The 19,470-nt window shown below is 39.0% G+C and overlaps 4 protein-coding genes across 6 annotated transcripts; 2 read left to right on the top strand and 2 right to left on the bottom strand.

Annotated features, from left to right (window-relative positions):
- The first annotated feature begins 173 nt into the window (after positions 1–173).
- LOC117635725 (translation initiation factor IF3-2, chloroplastic) lies at positions 174–3,328 on the top strand. Its single transcript, XM_034370081.1, has 9 exons — positions 174–530; positions 627–666; positions 823–882; positions 1,010–1,062; positions 1,442–1,497; positions 1,603–1,636; positions 2,436–2,508; positions 2,602–2,694; positions 2,936–3,328. Exons 1-9 carry the CDS (start codon positions 253–255, stop codon positions 3,086–3,088), a joined length of 840 nt encoding a protein of 279 aa, XP_034225972.1. The 5' UTR covers positions 174–252; the 3' UTR covers positions 3,089–3,328.
- Positions 3,329–4,815: 1,487 nt separating this feature from the next.
- LOC117634797 (cellulose synthase A catalytic subunit 7 [UDP-forming]) lies at positions 4,816–9,581 on the top strand. Its single transcript, XM_034369019.1, has 12 exons — positions 4,816–4,962; positions 5,052–5,516; positions 5,593–5,689; positions 5,851–5,986; positions 6,062–6,328; positions 6,628–6,973; positions 7,115–7,378; positions 7,473–7,685; positions 7,775–7,988; positions 8,079–8,275; positions 8,368–8,721; positions 9,000–9,581. The coding sequence occupies exons 1-12, from the start codon at positions 4,888–4,890 to the stop codon at positions 9,579–9,581; spliced, it is 3,210 nt and encodes a 1,069-aa protein (XP_034224910.1). The 5' UTR covers positions 4,816–4,887.
- On the bottom strand, positions 9,566–12,948 carry LOC117634798 (pentatricopeptide repeat-containing protein At4g30700). Its single transcript, XM_034369020.1, has 2 exons — positions 10,183–12,948; positions 9,566–10,055 (listed from the first exon to the last, which is right to left on the bottom strand). Exon 1 carries the CDS (start codon positions 12,573–12,575, stop codon positions 10,203–10,205), a length of 2,373 nt encoding a protein of 790 aa, XP_034224911.1. The 5' UTR covers positions 12,576–12,948; the 3' UTR covers positions 9,566–10,055; positions 10,183–10,202.
- A 3-nt stretch (positions 12,949–12,951) lies between these two features.
- On the bottom strand, positions 12,952–18,542 carry LOC117634799 (AUGMIN subunit 8). 3 transcript variants are annotated; one of them, XM_034369022.1, is made up of 8 exons: positions 18,314–18,506; positions 16,844–18,031; positions 15,281–16,741; positions 14,690–14,809; positions 14,018–14,134; positions 13,842–13,931; positions 13,529–13,636; positions 12,952–13,369 (listed from the first exon to the last, which is right to left on the bottom strand). In XM_034369022.1, exons 3-8 carry the CDS (start codon positions 16,586–16,588, stop codon positions 13,265–13,267), a joined length of 1,848 nt encoding a protein of 615 aa, XP_034224913.1. In that variant the 5' UTR covers positions 16,589–16,741; positions 16,844–18,031; positions 18,314–18,506; the 3' UTR covers positions 12,952–13,264. The 3 variants fall into 3 exon arrangements, with proteins under 3 accessions (XP_034224913.1, XP_034224914.1, XP_034224912.1); XM_034369023.1 differs by lacking the exon at positions 16,844–18,031 and having other exon boundaries at positions 18,314–18,542; XM_034369021.1 differs by having other exon boundaries at positions 15,281–18,031.
- Positions 18,543–19,470: the final 928 nt, after the last annotated feature.

The following is a 19,470-nucleotide window of genomic DNA, read 5'->3' on the forward strand; positions in this document are numbered from 1 at the left end:
GACTTGAGTGAAATTTAAAATCAAACTAATTGAATGGCTCCAAAAGTTGAAATCTATGGAAGGTCAGAATCTTGAGCCGGGCCTTATTGAAATGGGCCTGGACAAGCCAATGCCCCAATAAGGAACGAAGCCCATCGTAGTCCAGTCAACTCGCATTCTTCTTCATCTAATTCAACAGCCTAAAAATTATGGATAAGGAGTAGAAGGAAATTGCTGAAAGCAGTAGCTAGCTGTTGTTGAGTGTTTTGAGCCATGGCTGGGATCACCACCAGCTGCGCATCCAAAGCTATGCTATACCGAACCACATATAAAACGACGCCGTCTCCACTCTCACTCTCCTCCGTGGAGTCCAAACTCTTCGGCCTTCGTTTTAATAACTCCTCCAGCTGTTTTGGCTGTCTCTCCTCAACCGTCAGCAGCCCAATAACCGCCCGTTTCGGCGGTGGGCCGCGTTTTCCCGGCAATGACCCCAGGCGCTCACGGAAGAGCGACTCCGATGAGGACGAGGCCCTTGATGTCTCCTCTATCAGGTTAATCAATTTATTAGTTTATCAATAATTTATGCATGTGATCAATTTTCGTCAATCGAAATTGAATTTTTGAATTGGTGGTTTGTTTTGAAATAGGTCAGATACCGTGAGGCTAATTGATGCGAAGCAGAACATGGTTTGCGTTTTCTTTTTCTTCTGTTATTTATTTTGTCTTAATTTTTCTTTAATTTATGTTAAACTGCTCAGTTTGGTTGCTGGGGAATTGTAAGGGGGAAAAAAATGAAAAAAGCATTATCAAAGTCTTGAAGTTGTTTATTGTTATTCTGCGTAGGTTGGAGTGGTCTCTAAAAGGGAGGCTATTCGACTGGCTGACGATGCTGATCTTGATTTGGTATACATTTTTGCCACTAATTTTTGTTTTTCCTTTTTGTGATTTATTATTTGAGCTTCTTATTTGAGTTAGAAATGATGCTTTTATAAGATGGTTTTGAAGACTAATCTCTTCTGCATTGTTGCAGGTAATATTATCTCCAGAAGCAGATCCTCCAGTTCTCAGGATAATGGATTACAAGTATGATAGCGTTCATATGATTTTAGAACAAGTCCATAATTCTCTTCATTTCGACTGTTTCCTGTTCTTATTTGTGATAAATGCTCAAAATGTTCTTATTCAAATCGATCCTCTTACAGTTTTATGTTATTATAATGACGTAATTGAACATAGATAGCAAGAGGTGTAACTACTGATGCATTACTGATAAACTGTGTTAGCACATTGACCAGTTTGTTGAGTGGAAATGCAAAATTGGGATCTCAGTGTTTTTCCTATAAATCCTGTTAGCAAATTTACAAATGTGTTTACAGGGAACCAATTGCCCTAAATATATGTTCTTTTCTTTTCAATCAGAGAACGGGTAGACCTAATTATCTATACCTTTTCTTTTTGTCAGTAAATATAGGTATGAACAACAAAAGAAGAAAAGAGGCCAGCAGAAGAAAAGTGCAGGTGAGTGTCTTCTCTGTCTTGAGACTGTTTCCTTTTTCTTTCTCATTCATGCATAATCCTCCGATTTGAGAAAGACACTGACTGGAGTCTTGTCTTATATGTTAGCAAGCCGCATGGATTTGAAGGAGCTCAAAATGGGGTAAAGCACTGAATCATATATATGGTTTTTGGCATTCAGTCTTATTTCAAATCTCAGAATAATAACATGTTTGTTTGACGTGGGTGAGTTCATTAATGGCTGATTAAATAGATATTGAAAAAAAAAGGTTGAATTACATAGATAGTTGCATATATAACTTTTATATTTGAAACAATATTTTCTTTGATAGGCTTTCTATCTAATTTGTATTAGCACATTGTAGTGTTAATATGGCTTCCACCAAAGAAAATGAGAGTATGTTTGAAGTATGAAGCAAAAGTCGAACTCACTCATAGTTAATTTTCAAAAACATCAAACTAAGCACAAAAAAAAAACTTTATCTGTGCTATCATGAGAGGATCTTAAATGGAACTTGGCTGGATTGTTTCCAACAAATAGTCAACTCAACCGAACAAACCCTCGTTGGCAGCTACTATGGGTCATCTGTCCATGGTGCTTTATGAATAATGTTTTTCAGTGTTAGTTTTCTCAAATTTTTGCTAGACGTTAAGCAATTGAGTGAATCTTTAGCTGTCAATATCTGACTTGGTACTTTTGTCATGTGACTGGCTCTGGTTGCGATGGTGTTGACTGTTCATATTAATTAGAATATGCGAGTGGTAAAACCAGTAACATAAATTAGGTTTTCAGATGTTTATGCGTGTGGCATTTACTTATATGTACTTTATTTGTATGTATAAATTCTATTATTTAATAAAGGGCCTTGATTCCTAATTTGAACTAGATGCTGTACTTTATTTGTATGTATAAATTTTTTGATAATTATTAGTCTGTACAGTTACAACATTGACCAACATGATTACTCTGTACGTTTGAGAGCTGCCCAGAAGTTTTTGAAAGATGGTGATAAGGTTGCTTAGATTTCTCAATAATGTCAGGATTTGCTTTCCTATATTAAAACTCCCTGTATTGTTCTTATGTTTTTCTGTATTGAATCTTTGTAGGTCAAGGTTATTGTCCACTTGAAAGGCCGTGAAAATGATTTCCGAAATATTGCTATTGCACTTATCAAACGCTTCCAGAATGATGTTGGGGAGGTAATGATGCATTTTTGTGTTTAGAATCAGAAACAGATAGTAAATACTAAGTGCTTGTTTTTCAAATGCCTGAAGTGCTTCAGATTGGTCTGTTCTGTTTTTTTTTTTTTTTTTTCGGGGGGGGGGGGAAGGGGTTTACAATCTAGAGCTCCTTTAAGTTCTGGTTATTTTCATTAGGAGTAAGTCAGCTGTTCAGGTATTTTTTAATCTACAATTGTTTGCTTGTTTCCATGGGTTGCAGCTGGCAACAGAGGAAGCCAAAAGCTTCAGCGACAAGAACATGTTTATAGTTTTAGTTCCCAACAAGGCTATTCTACAGAAAGCTCAAGAACCACCGCCGAAGAAGAAAGAAAACTCTGCACCTGCAGTGAATGAAATATCAGCTGGTGTCTGAGTGGACTTGAGTTTGAAGCAGGTTTTACATGTAGGTAAATCATTTGGATTTTCATTTTGTTTGTCAACTAGGTTGGGAATCTCGGAGGTTGTGTATAGAGTGTTGTACGAGAAGAACATGTATAATAGATTTTGATATCAAGACTGTCTTTTCAATTAACAAACTTGCAGAATTTTGTAGACTGTAATCTTCAAAAAAAATAAAATAACAAAAATGTAAAGCTTTCATATGAAGCGAACATTTCTGGTCCGCACTAGATGAACATTTAACAGTTCCATAGCAACAATTAGTCTTGTAGGCAGTCTGATCAAACAATTTAGTGATTGTGTTTGAGATATACTCTCTTATTTCTAGTTGTTATCTCGGGACACGTGCTTTCGAAGACAAGGAATATGGCCAGGGGAAAGTATATGCGATTGCATCATCAGATAGTCTTGATTGCTTATTTGGCCAGGTGCTGGATGATTGCTGTTGAAGCAGATTAAGTGATCAAACCTGGTTATGCATATTGTTATTTAAATGCTTATTATTATTATGTACCGTTCTTTTGCATATGGAAAGTAGGAGAGACTGGCATGATGTTAATTCGACCCCAGTGAAGCAAAGCGTCCAGAGCATGTGCTAGTGAGTTGTAATAGGTTGCTGGTTAATTATATAGAAGTTGGGGTGTTTTGCTAATCTCTGACTCTCTGTGTGAGCCCAGATGGGGAGGCTTCAACTCACCTACCTAACGATTTGAACTTGGCTTAGCTTCTAAGTTCTTAGAACTCAAGTCTTCTCGTTTGCATATTTTTCTTATATATAACTGGGTAACCACTAAAATTTTTTAAAGCAATGTTTTTGCACTAGTTTTAAGTATTTTGCTGTTGGGGGATTTGTGTTTCTTATCAGATATGGGCCCACTGTGACCCAGGTATATCAATCAACAACCAACTAAACTGTATTTTCTTGAAGGGGAAATGTGGTCTTGTGCAACATTTTATGTTGTAATGCCCAATCTGAATATCGATTCTTACTTGGATTTATGAATAAATTGATGACAACGTAACCAAATTTCATATTTCTATTTGTTCGGGTGTAAATTTACAATGTCACGGTCTATGAAAGAAGTCAACAAAAGCGAATGATCCAAATGCCAATGATTTCTTGTAATACATCATCAACCATCCCGCTATCTCACCCACCAATGATAAACAAGTTCTGAGCTCAAACGGAATAAAAGATTTTTTGGACCAGAAAATTGCAGATCGGAAAAAAAAAAAAAAAAAAAAAAGGAACATTGGAGTTCTACTGTGAATCTCAAACAGAATAATCTTCAAAGTGGGAGTGGAACAGTAGGAAAAATGTCCTAATTGCCCAATTAATTACCTTCCCTGTTACATAATTCGTAGGTAATAAAAAAAAATAAAAAAACAATTTTAGAGAAACAGTTTTTGTTGGGTACTAGTACATCAATGATTTAATAGCACACAAAATAAATAAATAAAATGAAAAATAAGGGAAGGTGACAGTGAGGGTTGAAGAAAAGGGCGGGAGAGAAGGTGAGTATAGTTGAAGGTATGGACGGAAGCTTAGGTTGAAGGCAATGGCAATGGGGACCCTGCAACAAACATCCATCTGGCCTTGAAACTTGTTTGAGAATATTAGGTGGTGAGGTGAGAGACGGCCCGCACCAAATATCTCATGCCAACCTCTTAAGCTTAGCCAGCTATCTTACTACTAGTACTACTACTACTTCCCCACCCCTTCTTCATCATAAAAACGAAACCTCACCATCTAGACATCCTCATCCAAATACCATGGAAGCCAGCGCCGGACTTGTTGCCGGTTCTCACAACCGCAATGAACTCGTCGTCATTCATGGCCATGAAGAGGTAATTAATAAATCATATAATTAATGAATGAACTATTAGTGTATGTGTTTGATGTTTTTCTGATGTTTTCTGATATTTGATGCCTGCAGCACAAACCATTGAGGAACTTGGATGGGCAGGTGTGTGAGATATGCGGGGACGATGTGGGGTTGACGGTGGATGGAGATTTGTTTGTGGCGTGCAATGAGTGTGGGTTCCCCGTTTGCAGGCCTTGCTATGAGTACGAGCGCAGAGAAGGCTCCCAGAACTGCCCTCAGTGCAAAACCAGATACAAGCGTCTCAAAGGCAGCCCCCGCGTCGAAGGAGATGATGACGAAGAGGACGTGGATGACATTGAACATGAATTCAACATTAATAGTAACCATCATCCAGAAGATGATGATCAACTTAATAATGGCAACACCAGATCATCAACTTATAATAAGCACAATATTAATAATGAGCATCTGGCTGAAGCCATGCTCCATGGCAAGATGAGCTATGGCAGAGGCCCTGACGATCCTGATCAGGACTCCCAATTCCCATCTGTAATCGCTGGTGGCAGATCCCGCCCGGTATTTTTAATCAAACTCCACTAATTCATATTCATTCTGTGAATAAATTAACTCATGTTTACATATATGCATTCAGGTTAGCGGCGAGCTCACATTCTTATCTCATGGAGATCAGCAGATGCCATCTTCTTCATTGCATAAGCGAGTGCATCCCTACCCAGTTTCTGAGCCCGGTATGATATATATACTATATTCATTCATTCCCTCATTTTATCTATCTATCTATCTATCTATCTTGTTAATTTTTGAAAGATGTATTAGTTTGTGGATTAAACTCATTCCTAAAATAGTAATTCCAAACTTCCATCACATGTACGTTTTGCAATTTATACAGGAAGTGAAAGATGGGATGCTGAGAAGAAAGAGGGAGCTGGGTGGAAAGAAAGAATGGATGACTGGAAAATGCAGCATCAAGGCAACCTGGGGGGCCCTGATCAACCTGATGACTTGAATGATGCAGACATGTCCATGTACGTACATATACATACAATAAGTCCTTAATTTCATTTATTTATGAACATCATACAATATGGTACTGCCTGCAGGAGCGATGAAGCTAGGCAGCCACTCTCAAGGAAAGTACCAATTGCATCAAGCAAGATCAACCCTTATCGGATGATCATTGTGGCTCGCCTTTTTATTTTGGCCTTCTTCCTTCGGTATAGGCTTTTGAATCCAGTCTTTGATGCATTTGGTCTCTGGTTAGCCTCTGTCATCTGTGAAATATGGTTTGCGATTTCATGGATCCTTGATCAGTTCCCAAAGTGGTACCCCATTGATCGTGAGACCTACCTTGATCGCCTTTCACTCAGGTATGCATACATATATTATATATAAGCTCTGCTGACAATGGTTTACACACAATTTACTAATAAATATATAACATATGTTACTGCAAGCGAACATAATTTCAGCTATGTCATCTGCCTATACAGGACAACTATCAAATGTTTGTTTTTACAAAAAATATTCAAGGACTTGAAGCCTGATATTCTGCCTCCTTAGTCTCTCATTTTGGCAGTTAATAATATGACATGACATAATGCTTGAGATGAAGTAATATGATGTCTGATGTATCTTAAACCTCTATAAAATCAATTCATGGATGCAGGTATGAGAGAGAGGGCGAACCAAATATGCTCTGCCCAGTAGATGTGTTTGTGAGTACTGTGGATCCGATGAAGGAACCTCCACTTAATACAGCCAATACAGTTCTTTCAATCTTGTCTATGGACTACCCTGTTGATAAGATCTCATGCTACATCTCTGATGATGGAGCTTCCATGCTCACCTTTGAAGCCTTGTCAGAAACTGCAGAATTTGCACGCAAATGGGTTCCTTTTTGCAAGAAATTTGCCATTGAGCCTCGAGCCCCCGAGATGTACTTCTCTGAGAAGATTGATTATCTCAAGGACAAAGTCCAGCCAACATTTGTGAAGGAGCGTCGAGCTATGAAGGTTTGTATATGTGCTATAGAATATTATCAATACTAGAACAGACCTGCTTACTTGATTAAGATGCATGATGAAGGCTGATTAATTAAGTAGTTAGTTATAGATATATAAATTTTCTTTTGGTGAATGGCCAAATGCATGCAGAGAGAATATGAAGAATTCAAGGTTAGGGTAAATGCGCTTGTTGCCAAAGCCACAAAGGTTCCACCAGAAGGGTGGATTATGCAAGATGGGACACCATGGCCTGGAAACAATACAAAGGATCACCCTGGTATGATTCAAGTCTTTCTTGGTCACAGTGGAGGCCTTGATACTGAAGGAAACGAGCTTCCTCGTCTTGTCTACGTGTCTCGTGAAAAGAGGCCTGGTTTCCAACATCACAAGAAGGCCGGTGCCATGAATGCCCTGGTAATTATATGATATTTTAATTGAAGCGTTCCTTTTCTTCTGTTTGGTTTGGTTGGCCAATTAAAATTGTGCCATGAATCCTTGGTAACAACAGGTTCGTGTCTCTGGAGTGCTTACCAATGCTCCTTTCATGCTCAACTTGGATTGTGACCATTATGTGAACAACAGCAAGGCTGCGAGAGAGGCCATGTGTTTCTTGATGGATCCCCAAATTGGAAGGAAGGTTTGCTATGTCCAGTTCCCTCAAAGATTTGATGGTATTGACAGGAACGATCGTTATGCCAACAGAAATACAGTCTTCTTCGATGTAAGCATGAAACATATTAGATATTGTTTCTTTGAATAAACTGTGCCAGTATGAATTGAAATGATGTTCTCTTTCTCTTTGGTTTTCAGATTAACATGAAAGGTCTTGATGGAATTCAAGGTCCTGTGTATGTGGGCACAGGATGTGTGTTCAGAAGGCAAGCTTTGTATGGCTATAATCCTCCAAAGGGTCCTAAGCGCCCAAAGATGGTAAGCTGTGACTGCTGCCCATGTTTTGGACGCCGCAAGAAGGTTCCAAAGTATTCCAAGCATGCTGCAAATGGACAAGGTGCAAACCTACAAGGTGGGCATCAATAATCAAACGATTTTTTGTTTCTTAACCAATTTGCTACCTTGCCTGAGTGAAAACTAAACCTGTATTCATATTGTGCAGGAGTGGATGATGACAAAGAGCTATTGATGTCCCAAATGAATTTCGAAAAGAAATTCGGACAGTCCGCAGTTTTTGTGACTTCAACTTTAATGGAACAAGGTGGTGTCCCTCCTTCCTCAAGCCCTGCGGCCATGCTTAAAGAAGCCATTCACGTAATCAGTTGCGGTTATGAAGACAAAACTGAATGGGGTTTAGAGGTAAAGTTTGTAACAATTCCTTTTTATTGGTCAAGTTAGAGTAGATTCTCTTGATTCATTATTGAATATATTGCTACTATTTTCAAATGCAGCTGGGTTGGATTTACGGGTCTATCACAGAGGATATCCTAACAGGTTTCAAGATGCATTGCCGGGGTTGGAGGTCAATTTACTGTATGCCAGAGAGACCTGCATTCAAGGGAACAGCTCCCATTAACTTGTCAGATCGGCTCAACCAGGTGCTTCGTTGGGCACTTGGTTCCATTGAGATCTTTTTCAGTCGCCACAGTCCACTCTGGTATGGCTACAAAGGAGGGAAGCTCAAGTGGCTTGAGCGGTTCGCTTATGTCAACACTACTGTCTACCCTTTCACCTCCCTTCCTCTCCTTGCCTATTGTATCCTACCTGCCGTCTGCTTGCTCACTGATAAATTCATCATGCCATCGGTAACAATTTCTAGTTATCTTTTACATTACACTGGATGGTAGAAGATGATAAATAACAAATGATTAGACACAAACGAAAATGGAAATAATTCCACTTCTTCATGCATTTACAGGCAAAGAAAGAGTACGTTGATAGTAATCATCACCTGAAAAACATAGAAAGAAGTTGAACCTTATGCTAGTTCTAACAGCTTTTCCCTGTGCTTCTTCCACAATGACTTTCAAATATATATACTTTTTCATCTGATATAAGTTGTTTGTTTTTTCTGAAACTCCAGATAAGCACTTTTGCAAGTCTCTTCTTCATAGCTCTGTTCCTCTCAATCTTTGCCACGGGCATTCTTGAGCTGCGATGGAGTGGAGTAAGCATCGAAGAATGGTGGAGAAATGAGCAATTCTGGGTGATTGGTGGTGTGTCAGCTCACCTCTTTGCTGTTGTCCAAGGCCTTCTGAAGGTTTTGGCTGGAATTGACACCAACTTCACTGTGACGGCTAAGTCATCAGATGATGAGGATTTTGGAGAATTGTACGCCTTTAAATGGACAACCCTCCTAATCCCTCCAACCACTATCTTAGTCATTAACCTTGTTGGAGTAGTTGCTGGGATTTCAGACGCCATAAACAATGGGTACCAATCATGGGGACCTCTATTTGGAAAGCTCTTCTTTTCATTTTGGGTGATTCTCCATCTCTATCCATTCCTTAAAGGTCTCATGGGGCGGCAGAACCGGACGCCAACTATTGTTGTCATTTGGTCAGTGCTCCTGGCTTCTATCTTCTCCTTACTCTGGGTCCGAATCGATCCATTTGTGTTAAAAACCAAGGGACCTGACACGAAGCAATGCGGAATCAATTGCTGAAAGTACTTGTAACCCCTTCACCCTTTTCAAATGTGCATCTCCTGAAGATATATGCTGCATTCTTGTCTTTATAGAGTATGATGTCTAAACAACAAAAAGGAGATGCAAGAATGAATAAAGGCAGACTACAAATTTTTGTGTAGCTTAAGTGCAATGTACCCAGTTTTGTAAGTGAATTGGAAAGTGTTGGTGTGATTGTGCTAACTGACAAGGGATCTGAATTGATTCTCAGTTTATTATACATTTAAAACTGCAGATATATATATATTTTTTTGTATTGTGTACTTATGTTGCAGAACCTTCACATCCAGCTTATCAAATAACGTAATATCTTGAAAATCATTGAGACTTGTATTGAATTGGATAGCCAGATGAATATGAATCAGAATACAGTTGCAAAAAGGACTTGCTACAGGAGCTTGCCGGGTGTATATTAGGAGAAGAGTGTTGAAACAGTAGTGTTTCCTGTATTTCCTGCAAGGCAGTTGGGAAACATAACATTAATGTTGTTATGGAATGCCATCCCATAGTATCAAACGGGCGTCCACCTTTTAGTTTCTACTTAAACAGTACAAAATTGCAGAATTAAGTGCTTGCATACCAGTGTAGAAAACTGTGGTGTCACCAATAGTCTCCACAAGAACACACACCGTCTTTGAAATGATGGAATCTATTAGCATCCCTGACTACAATAACTCTTTCCGTGATCTTGGATATAAATTTAGTTGCATTATGGCAATCTAAACAAACCCGGAGATTCTTAAAGATTCTAATTTCTGTCCCAGGTGCAGTTTCGATAAGGGCAAAAGCAATGGCCAACTTCTCACTATGAACCTTCACCATTAATTCCTTCTCTTCCTCCTCCACATCATGCAAAACAGTGACAGTTTCAGTTTGAAATCCAGCCTCCATCATTTTTCCTGTTAATTTGTCTAGCATCCTATAGATTTCTGTTGCTTGAGGATGAGATTGATCACCGCATGTAAACACATGTGGGGTCTCACCAATCTCAACAAGAGTGCATCCAGGAGTCTTTGCCAAATTTCTATTCTTGACTACCTGTCGTACTGAAGCAGCCTTTGGAAAGTTCCTGTCAGCTGAGTATATATTAGAGAGCAAGACATAATATCCTGTATTTTCTGGATCCAATTCAAATAGCCTTTCAGAAGCCACACGAGCCAGTTCTGTTTCTTTGTGAATCATGCAAGCACCAAGCAGGGCACCCCAAACAGCAGGACCTGGCTCAACCGGCATTTCTTTTATAAACTCCAAGGCCTTCTCTAACTTTCCAGCTCTGCCAAGGATGTCAACCATGCAGGCATAATGCTCAGCTAAGGGCTCAAAGCCATGGTTATGAACCATATAATGAAAAACTTCTTCACCTTCTCTCACCAAGCCAGCATGGCTGCAAGCATACAGAACAGAGAGAAAAGTAACCCCACTTGGTTGAATCCCAGAATGCAACATTTCAGTAAAGAGCTTCAGTGCTTCATGCCCGTCACCATGGAGACCATAAGCAGATATCATGGCATTCCAAGTAACCACATTTTTCTCTGTCATCAAGTCAAATAATTTCCGAGCTTCCACAATGCTCCCACACTTCGCATACATGTCAACTAGAGCAGTCAATACATAGATGTTAGACTTAGACTCTAGATTTTTGCTCTTAATCAAACCATGGACCCATTTCCCAAGACTTATAGCTCCAAGCTGAGCACAGGCAGAAAGAATACTTGTAACTGTAACAGGGTTTGGACTGAATTCAGACATCATTTCTCGGAAAAGAGATATTGCAGTCTCTGTCAGCCCATTTTGGGTATAACCTGCGATCATGGCATTCCAAGATGCCAAAGTTTTCTCTGGAGACTCATCAAAAAGCTGCCGTGCTAATTCAATTTCATTCAGTCTACAATAAACGGTAACAAAGGCAGTAGAGACTGAAGGATGCGAAACAATCCCAGATTTCACACAGAAAGTTTGAAGAGAGCCAGTGAGTTGCAGATGACCAAAAGGAGAAGACACAGGAATCAACCCCACAATTGTGCTTGAGTTGACTTTCTCCCCAGAAGCAAGCAATTCCCTGAAAAGACTAACTGATGATACGGTCTCATTATTGCAAGTATATCCAGCAATCATGGCATTATAACATATCAAATCCGGCTGAGTAATATGCCCAAATAACAACCTTGCCGTCTCTAGCTCCTTGCACTTTGAATACAACGAAACCAACCCAGTAAGCACATGAACATCTGAATGAAAGCCGACCTTCAGAGCCAAACAATGAATCCCCATCCCTGCTTTCAACTCCTGCAACTCGGCCAGTGCAGGCAGCTCGGTTGCCAATGTCGTCGAATCAAAAGCTGTCCCACCCACCACCATATCTCTAAAAATCCGCATTGAATCGGCATAGTAACAATTCCTCACCAACCCAGATATCATCGTATTCCACAAAACCGTGTCCTTTTCCGGCATTCCATCAAACACCTTCTGTGCTAACTCAACCCGAGAAAACTTGAAGTAAAAGTCAACAATAATGGATCCAACATATAAATTTGATCCTAACCCATCAATAATCGAATGCGCGTGCAACAAAAGACCATATTTTTCGTCCTTGAAACCCGAAGCGGCTGATATAGCAAATGCGTAAGTGAACTTGTCAGGGTTGAGACTAGTGTTTTTCCTCAAATGGGTATACAAAGAAAGCGAAGATAAAGGTGAGGCATTGCTGGCAAAGCCTCTGATGAGGACGTTGAAGAGGAAAAGGTCTGGTTTTGGGATGGAGAGGAAGAGGTCACGTGAGTGGCGTATGGCCTTGAGGTCGGAGAACTTGTGAGTGAGCTTGGTGACGGTGGCGAGGTCGTTTTGGTAGCCGTTGAGGATGATTTGGGCGTGGGTCTGGGTGAGGTGAGAGAGAGAGGTAGCCTTGCTGAGGAGGCTAAGGAAGAAGTTCCGATCACGTTGCGCATAGCAGCTGCTTATGTTTCTGCAAATCATATGTCTTGTGTTTTGTGCTTTGCTTTTCGGAGAGTTTGATGTTTTTTATTTATTTAGGTGGCACTCGTCGCAGTTATATTTAACTGTTTGGTTTGTTTCTTCCGAAAATGGCGGGAATCCTTCTCTCCTTCTTAACAAATTATTGTAGCTAAAGCATTAGCATTTTTATTTTCTGGAAAACAACAAGTGAAGTGAAAGCGTAGAAATTGAGGTTGTGTTTGGAGGTGGCTTTATTTTTTATCTTCTTCGTCTTTCTCAACTGCAACTAGAGAAAGTAGAGAACGTACCGACAACACAAGACATGATTTGTTAAGAAGTACCCCTCCATCCAAAACATGCAAAACTCAAATCCAAGACAACATAGATGCAACATTGGTTACGAGTATTTTCCTATTTCATTTCCTGTGAAACTTTTGCTTCTACATGGAATTCAAATCCTTTGCTTCCTTTGCATTTTCTTTTCATCTGCGTAATACAAAAAAATTACAGTGGGAAAGCACGGAGCCAATGGCTCTTTGCTCAGAAAAGAAGGGGGGAAATGGAGTGGAACAAGATGACATTCCAAGGCTAAAAAATCAATTTACATTCACAGAGAGAACCGAGGAGAGACATTTATCTCTCTCTGCCCAGGTATTTTAACCCTTCAGAATTGACAAAGCTTACTTATGATATTATTATTGCCTTAGAAACTAGTCAGGGTCAAGAAGCTGTCTTGGTTGCCAAAATTGGCCGCTCACGCTTCCCAAGTCTTGTTTCATTTGTATGAGATGGGTTCTAAGGCTGTATTCCTCTACCTGCTTTGACCCAACAGTAATCAAAAACTAAAACAATAAAACACTTCAAAGAAAAAAATAAATCAAAATCAAATCAGTTGAAATGAAATCAGATTTCATCGATTTGCACTTTTCCTGATTACGTTTTGTTCATTATAACTCATGGTCTCATTGTCTTACCTGCATAGCTGCTGCTGAAGCCAATAGAGCTTCACACTCGTCAAGCATGACTTTCTCCTGTGCTGCTACAACAGCAAGTTCCGAAACCAAACTGTTCACGCCCTCCACCTATCATATAAATATAAAGTTCTGCAAAATTAGGTACATCCTTTCAAAAGATAGCATCCTCAAAACACAAACTTTGCTTGCACAAGATATGCAACCTCTACATCATTGATCATTTTCCATATGTCATGAACAGTGCAGGAAACAGTTGGGAGTTGAAAGCTATGACAACATGATCGGCATAAAACTATAGAAACATGAATCTCACCCTTGAGAGCAAAGAGCAGATGGAGGATGCCATTGCCTGCATCACATCAACAGCTGAGCAGATAGCTACCTTCAGAGAATCAATATCTGCCTGTAAAAGCATAAACTTAACTTATAGTGATGCAAAAATCTCTCTTTCATAAATCAGATTTAATGATCTTTTACAAACCAACATACCCTTGCCCCTCCAGTCACTGGAAGACGGAGTGTGCTTGCCTCCAAATCTTCCATAGCCCCTGAGAAAGCAGCAATATGATCGCTTTCAAGTACAGCCCAGTCGTCAAGGTAGGCCATCTGAACAATCATTGTTCATGCAAGGGCATTGAAACGGTATTAGATAAGAATTGATATCACGGACAGAAAAGGTGTGAGTTCAGAAATAATAGAGATGTAATATGGGACCACAAGTTAACAGGAAAGTTTGTGAACTAAGATATGCGCAACATGATTTATTATTTCCAACAAACGTCACTCTTAGCACAATTGTGCTTGGCTTCAATCAGTTTCTGACTGAACACGATTAAAAACACAACATGATAATTATTTTGGCTTCCTTCATCATCAACTCCTCTTCCATTTGACAGATGGATGCTTAAAATATTTATTCCCTGATAACAAGGCCACTTAAGAGCTATTTCAAACAATTTCAAACGTTCACATGGAAAAAATCTTAGAATGATCACGTCTTCCTGTTGCAGAATAATCTGAAGGCCACATTAATTCTTAGTCATATATTTAAGTCCACATTATAACCTGGTCTTTGACTTGGAGAAATCCTTAATGGATCAATGCAATCAATAAAAATATTGCCGATAAAATGATATCACTGTTGTGCAAAAGAGGCATTACTTGATCATTCAATATTGAGTTCAGCTTAAGCTCAAGGTTCAACTGCTGGAGAATGATTCTTTTCCTGATTACTGAATCCCACAAGCTCAGCGTAGTGTTCCATACATTCAAAAGTGTTCTCTGCACCATCAATTAAATTTCCAATGTAATTTGACATGTACTGTGAAAAAATAGAAGATATATTCTTCACTGGGAATGCAGTATGCACAACCTCGACCATGCAACAAATCGAAAATAATATATAAACCATTTAGTATTCTGTACAAAGTGGGCAATATACTATAATGCAATAATTATTTTTCAGTTTGTAACCTTAACTATCACTCATGAGCAACTAATAAGATATTCCTCAACTGCATCATGTAAAAAAAAAAAAAAAAAACCATAGTAGTTGAGAACTGCAAAGACCTCACTATGTGGTCAAATGCGTGGGTATGTATGTCCATTCCCGCTCTCAAGTCATCAATACTTATTTAACTGAAATTAGTAACACAGGACATGATAAACAATACCAGGATATAGTTAAAGAAATTAGTAGGGCAGAGACATATGCCTAAAAGCTTGCTAGTTTTAAAGAGAACAAAAGCCCACCTCTGCAGTTACTTTCTGAATATAAAGTACAGTCTCAGCCCTGGCATTAGCAAATCGCCATTGTAAATATCTATTGTAAAGTAAGCGCAGATGATGAGCATCTTCAATGTAAATTGCACCCTTTTTCCCCTTAAAATCCGCAACGAAACTAAGCACAGAAGTTGAACTGCTTGATTGACTACAACTATTGGACGACCTTGTCTTAGATGGACTAACTCCTCTAGAAGGAGGAGTAGATGGTCTTGTTCGAGAAGGACTAAGGCCTCTTGTAACAGAGGATGAAAACATTGAGCTCTTACTAGGTGAGGATGGTCGCGATGCAGTAGTAGGCAAAGATTGAGATCTGACTGCAGGAGTTGTTGATGATAACCTGTCTGATAAGCTACTAAAGACAAGCTTGTGAGGTCCAGATACATGCAGGGAATTATCATCAACTAAATTTGCTCGAAGTCCTGCTCTACCTCTTTCATTAAGTGATAATAACGCGGCAGCATCACTAGAAGATTTTTGTAAAGATTTATTACCCAAAGCATCAGACGTGGGCAATCTCCTCAGCGCAGACAACCCGACTCCTGGAACCGGTGTAGCAAGCCTGACAATCTTAGCACCAAGATCCACACTTCTATTTAAGGAATTGGAAGATACTTTCCCACCTATTCTACTTGGCCATCGATGGTGATCTATCAATCGGGAATGGAAACCATCGACTGGTTTAGAATTCTCCGATTGATCAGCAGCATTTTTCCCTTTAAGAGGGCTCCTTTTTCTCTCTGGTGTAAGCTTTCGAGGAGCAGGTGTTTCGGCCTGTCTATGTGCCACATTCGAAGATGACCTCAGAGTGCGGTCGGACAGAGCACTAGTAACTGGTTTTTCCTTCTTACTGACAGGAATCGAAATGGTATCAGACTGGAAGGAGACACTCAAACTTCTCATAGTGGAAGGCCATAAACTCTCCGGCGTCCGACCATTCCCTGTTCTTCTGGATGATAATTGCACATCTACAGAAGAATCCTGGACCGGCGTTGATGGACTTGGCGGGGAAGTGGGTGTGGAAGGACGCTTCCTATCCACAGATTGGGATCTCTTGGACACCAATTGTGCGGAGGGACGCAATGTTCTTGTAAGGTTTGGAGATGGGCAACGCCGAGTACCAGAAGGTGTTGAGGGAGTTGGAGTGGGTGACTTATACCTGGAACTAATTTCCCTCGTTCGAGGACGGCGAGTGGTGACTGCATTATTCTTTTCGGCCGGAACCAACGGTGGTCTTGGCTTCTTTAGTGCTGCTAGCTCTGGTTCACGAGCATCCATCCACACTATCCGAATTAGACCACATTGATGGATTCTTTCATCTAAGCTAAATTTACATACTTGACAGCCTAGGCTTTCATTTAATCCCACATTCAATAATCAATGGAATAACACCTGTTGCTTGAAAAGAAGATACCTTTCTCTGCAATAAATCTGCCACAAACGCACAACCAAAAGTAAGAGGCAGCTGAGAGATGGCTAAGAAAAGCATAGAATAAACCCATGAAAAAGGAAAAGGAACATTGAAAAGCATACATCTTTACAGAGACTCAGATCTAACTGAGAATGAATTTGAGAATTACAACAAACAATCTCAAAAAGGTATTGTGTTTTCATAGAAAGAAGCCCCAATCCAAGCAGATCAGGCCATGGCAATGAAATTAGGAAGGGGGTAAACAACATCTGGTGCAAATGGGGTCACAGAGAACTGCGGGAAGTGTCACAGCGGGCATAAACGGTTATGGTTAGAGGTTGGTTTTGAATAACCCACAAACTGAATGCAAGGTAGCCTGGTAGGGTAGGGTAGTGATCCCTAAGAAAATATTGGGAAGATTGGGAGAGTAGACAGTGGGGATGAGGGTGTAGGATAAGAGAAAAGAAGGATGTGTGCTGTATAAAGTGTCCTTTTAATTTTCCTCTGGTCCCTCTCACGGGAGTGCCATGGTCGGTTGGGCTGGAAATGGGTCAACTCAACTCTCACAAAACCCCACTATGAACAGTTTCCTTTCTTCTCTCACAACTCTTTTTCACGAAAGGGAATTCAATGAAAGTGATCACAAAACTTGCAAAAAAACATGCCAGGCTTTCTCTCTCGCTCCAACTTTTTCCAACAAAAATAAAGGAAAAAAATCTAAAATACACATAGTTATCCTGGGATCATCTGCCACACATTTACTTTACTAAAATGTTTTATGGGTTTTTCATTTCTTACTCTCACTGTCTCACAAATAAATTTGCAAAAATAATACTAAAATCCTTTACTTCTGTGGATTTTGTTTATATGCACAATATTTAAATCTTCATTTATTCGAAGGTTGAACTTGCAGGTGCTAATGTTCTTTGGGAAATGAGAAAAGACATGGAGGTCCACGTGGAAGAAGGATCATTGTCCATCCCCATGAATTTTTGGTGTAAAATATCAAAAATACAAGACAACATTTAGAAGCAAACATGCATTAAAAGAAAAGAGGTAATGCAAACACATCGTTATGTAGGAATTCGATAAAAATATGGGAGTTCTTTCAAGATTTATAGAAACTAAAAAATCGATAAAATGCAGAAATGTTTTTAAAAAATTTTAAATTGGAAGAGAAAATGGAAAGCAACGAGGGATCCATGACATAAGTCTGTAGTCCACAGAGTCGTGTCCCTGATATGGAAGACACGTTCAGTGTTTCACTGCTCATGCAATCTCCCTCTCGCAACACCAAAGTTTCAGTCTTTCTGAACATGGAGAAGAGAGAGACAGTTCAATGAATCTCATATAACCCTCAATTAAAAAAAGAGCAAAATGAATCAAAGAGTTATCAAACAAGCAAATATTCTCCTTTTCTTTTTTAATTTTCTGTTCCGTTTATTCAAATAAATAAAAAAAATTTGGCATTAAGTTTCATAAAACTGAAAAGGAAAAAAAAACGTTAAATTTTCAGATTAAAAGAAATTGCAAAACTTCCTCAAATTATCAAAACCCTAAATTGGCACCCCCCAGAAAAATCGGAAACTCACCAAATTTTGTTGATCTCTTTGAGAATTCGAATCGAAAGGCCACGGTAGTGGCTGAGATGCGTCACCGGAAACTGAGGAATTAGCCGGAAGATGATTGAGATTCAAAGTTTTCCGGCGGGAGGTCAGAGTTTGAAGCAAATACCGAGAAGGAGAGGGAGAAAGGAATCTGTATTTGAGGAAATAATTAAATATTATTATTTCTTTTTTTGTATTTAAAAAATGGGTTTTGTGAAAAAAAATAATAATAAATTGCGAAGAGACGGTTATAGTTTGGAGGGAGGGACTGTGAGAGGTCGTTGATTTCGCGCCACCTACTTTGATAAGGCTTTTAGTTAAGTTTAAGCACTTATTATATTATATGGGGCCGTATCTGCTGCGTGCAGTCCCACGTAATCATGCATGACTCAGGACCACATGGTGCAAATCAAAGAATTGCAGACGTTCTCTTTTCTTCTTATGTAAATGGTTTTTTAATCAAAATTTTGAGAGATAAATGTGTGTATTACTCCTTTTGGATCTTTTATTTTTATTTTTAAATTCCAACAAAAAAATATGTATTGGCCCCAACTGTATTAATTAATTAATTAAAAAGAACACTTGATAGAGGTCCGGGTCAAGATTATGATGCTGTAACTGATTAGTTTTCCCTTTCATCAATGTTTTATAATAAGAAATAATTTTTTTAAGTAATGTTATATTAACACTTCTGCCACCTAGCATGGCTAGGTAAGCAAATTAAACATTAATTTGAGTGAAAATAAAAAAGCATATTTTAAATAGCAAGTTAGCAACTCTTAATCTATCTCACCAACACCAACTAATGGTTTTTTTTTTAAAAAAAAATTATATAAAAAGGCAATATAATTTTATTAGATCAATAGAATAATAGTACAAATGGCACATAATATAAAGGGAGTCATCCTAATAATAATATGGTAGAAATGGGTAAAACTTCCCTAGTGACCTGAGCCAGCAAAAAGCTGAAACGATCTGGAGAGAATCACTCTCGAAAATAACTTTTCTATAACCCCTCTCAACCACCATAATTTTCTCGAATCTAGTCTAATGACATTAAGGACAAAACTAGCTGCTAATCGGGGTATGGCTCTCCAAGAGAGAATAAGAACATTAAGCAAACTCAACTAAGTTTCTAGAAT

This window comes from Prunus dulcis, chromosome 7 (assembly GCF_902201215.1).
Source record: "Prunus dulcis chromosome 7, ALMONDv2, whole genome shotgun sequence".
NCBI lineage: Eukaryota > Viridiplantae > Streptophyta > Magnoliopsida > Rosales > Rosaceae > Prunus > Prunus dulcis.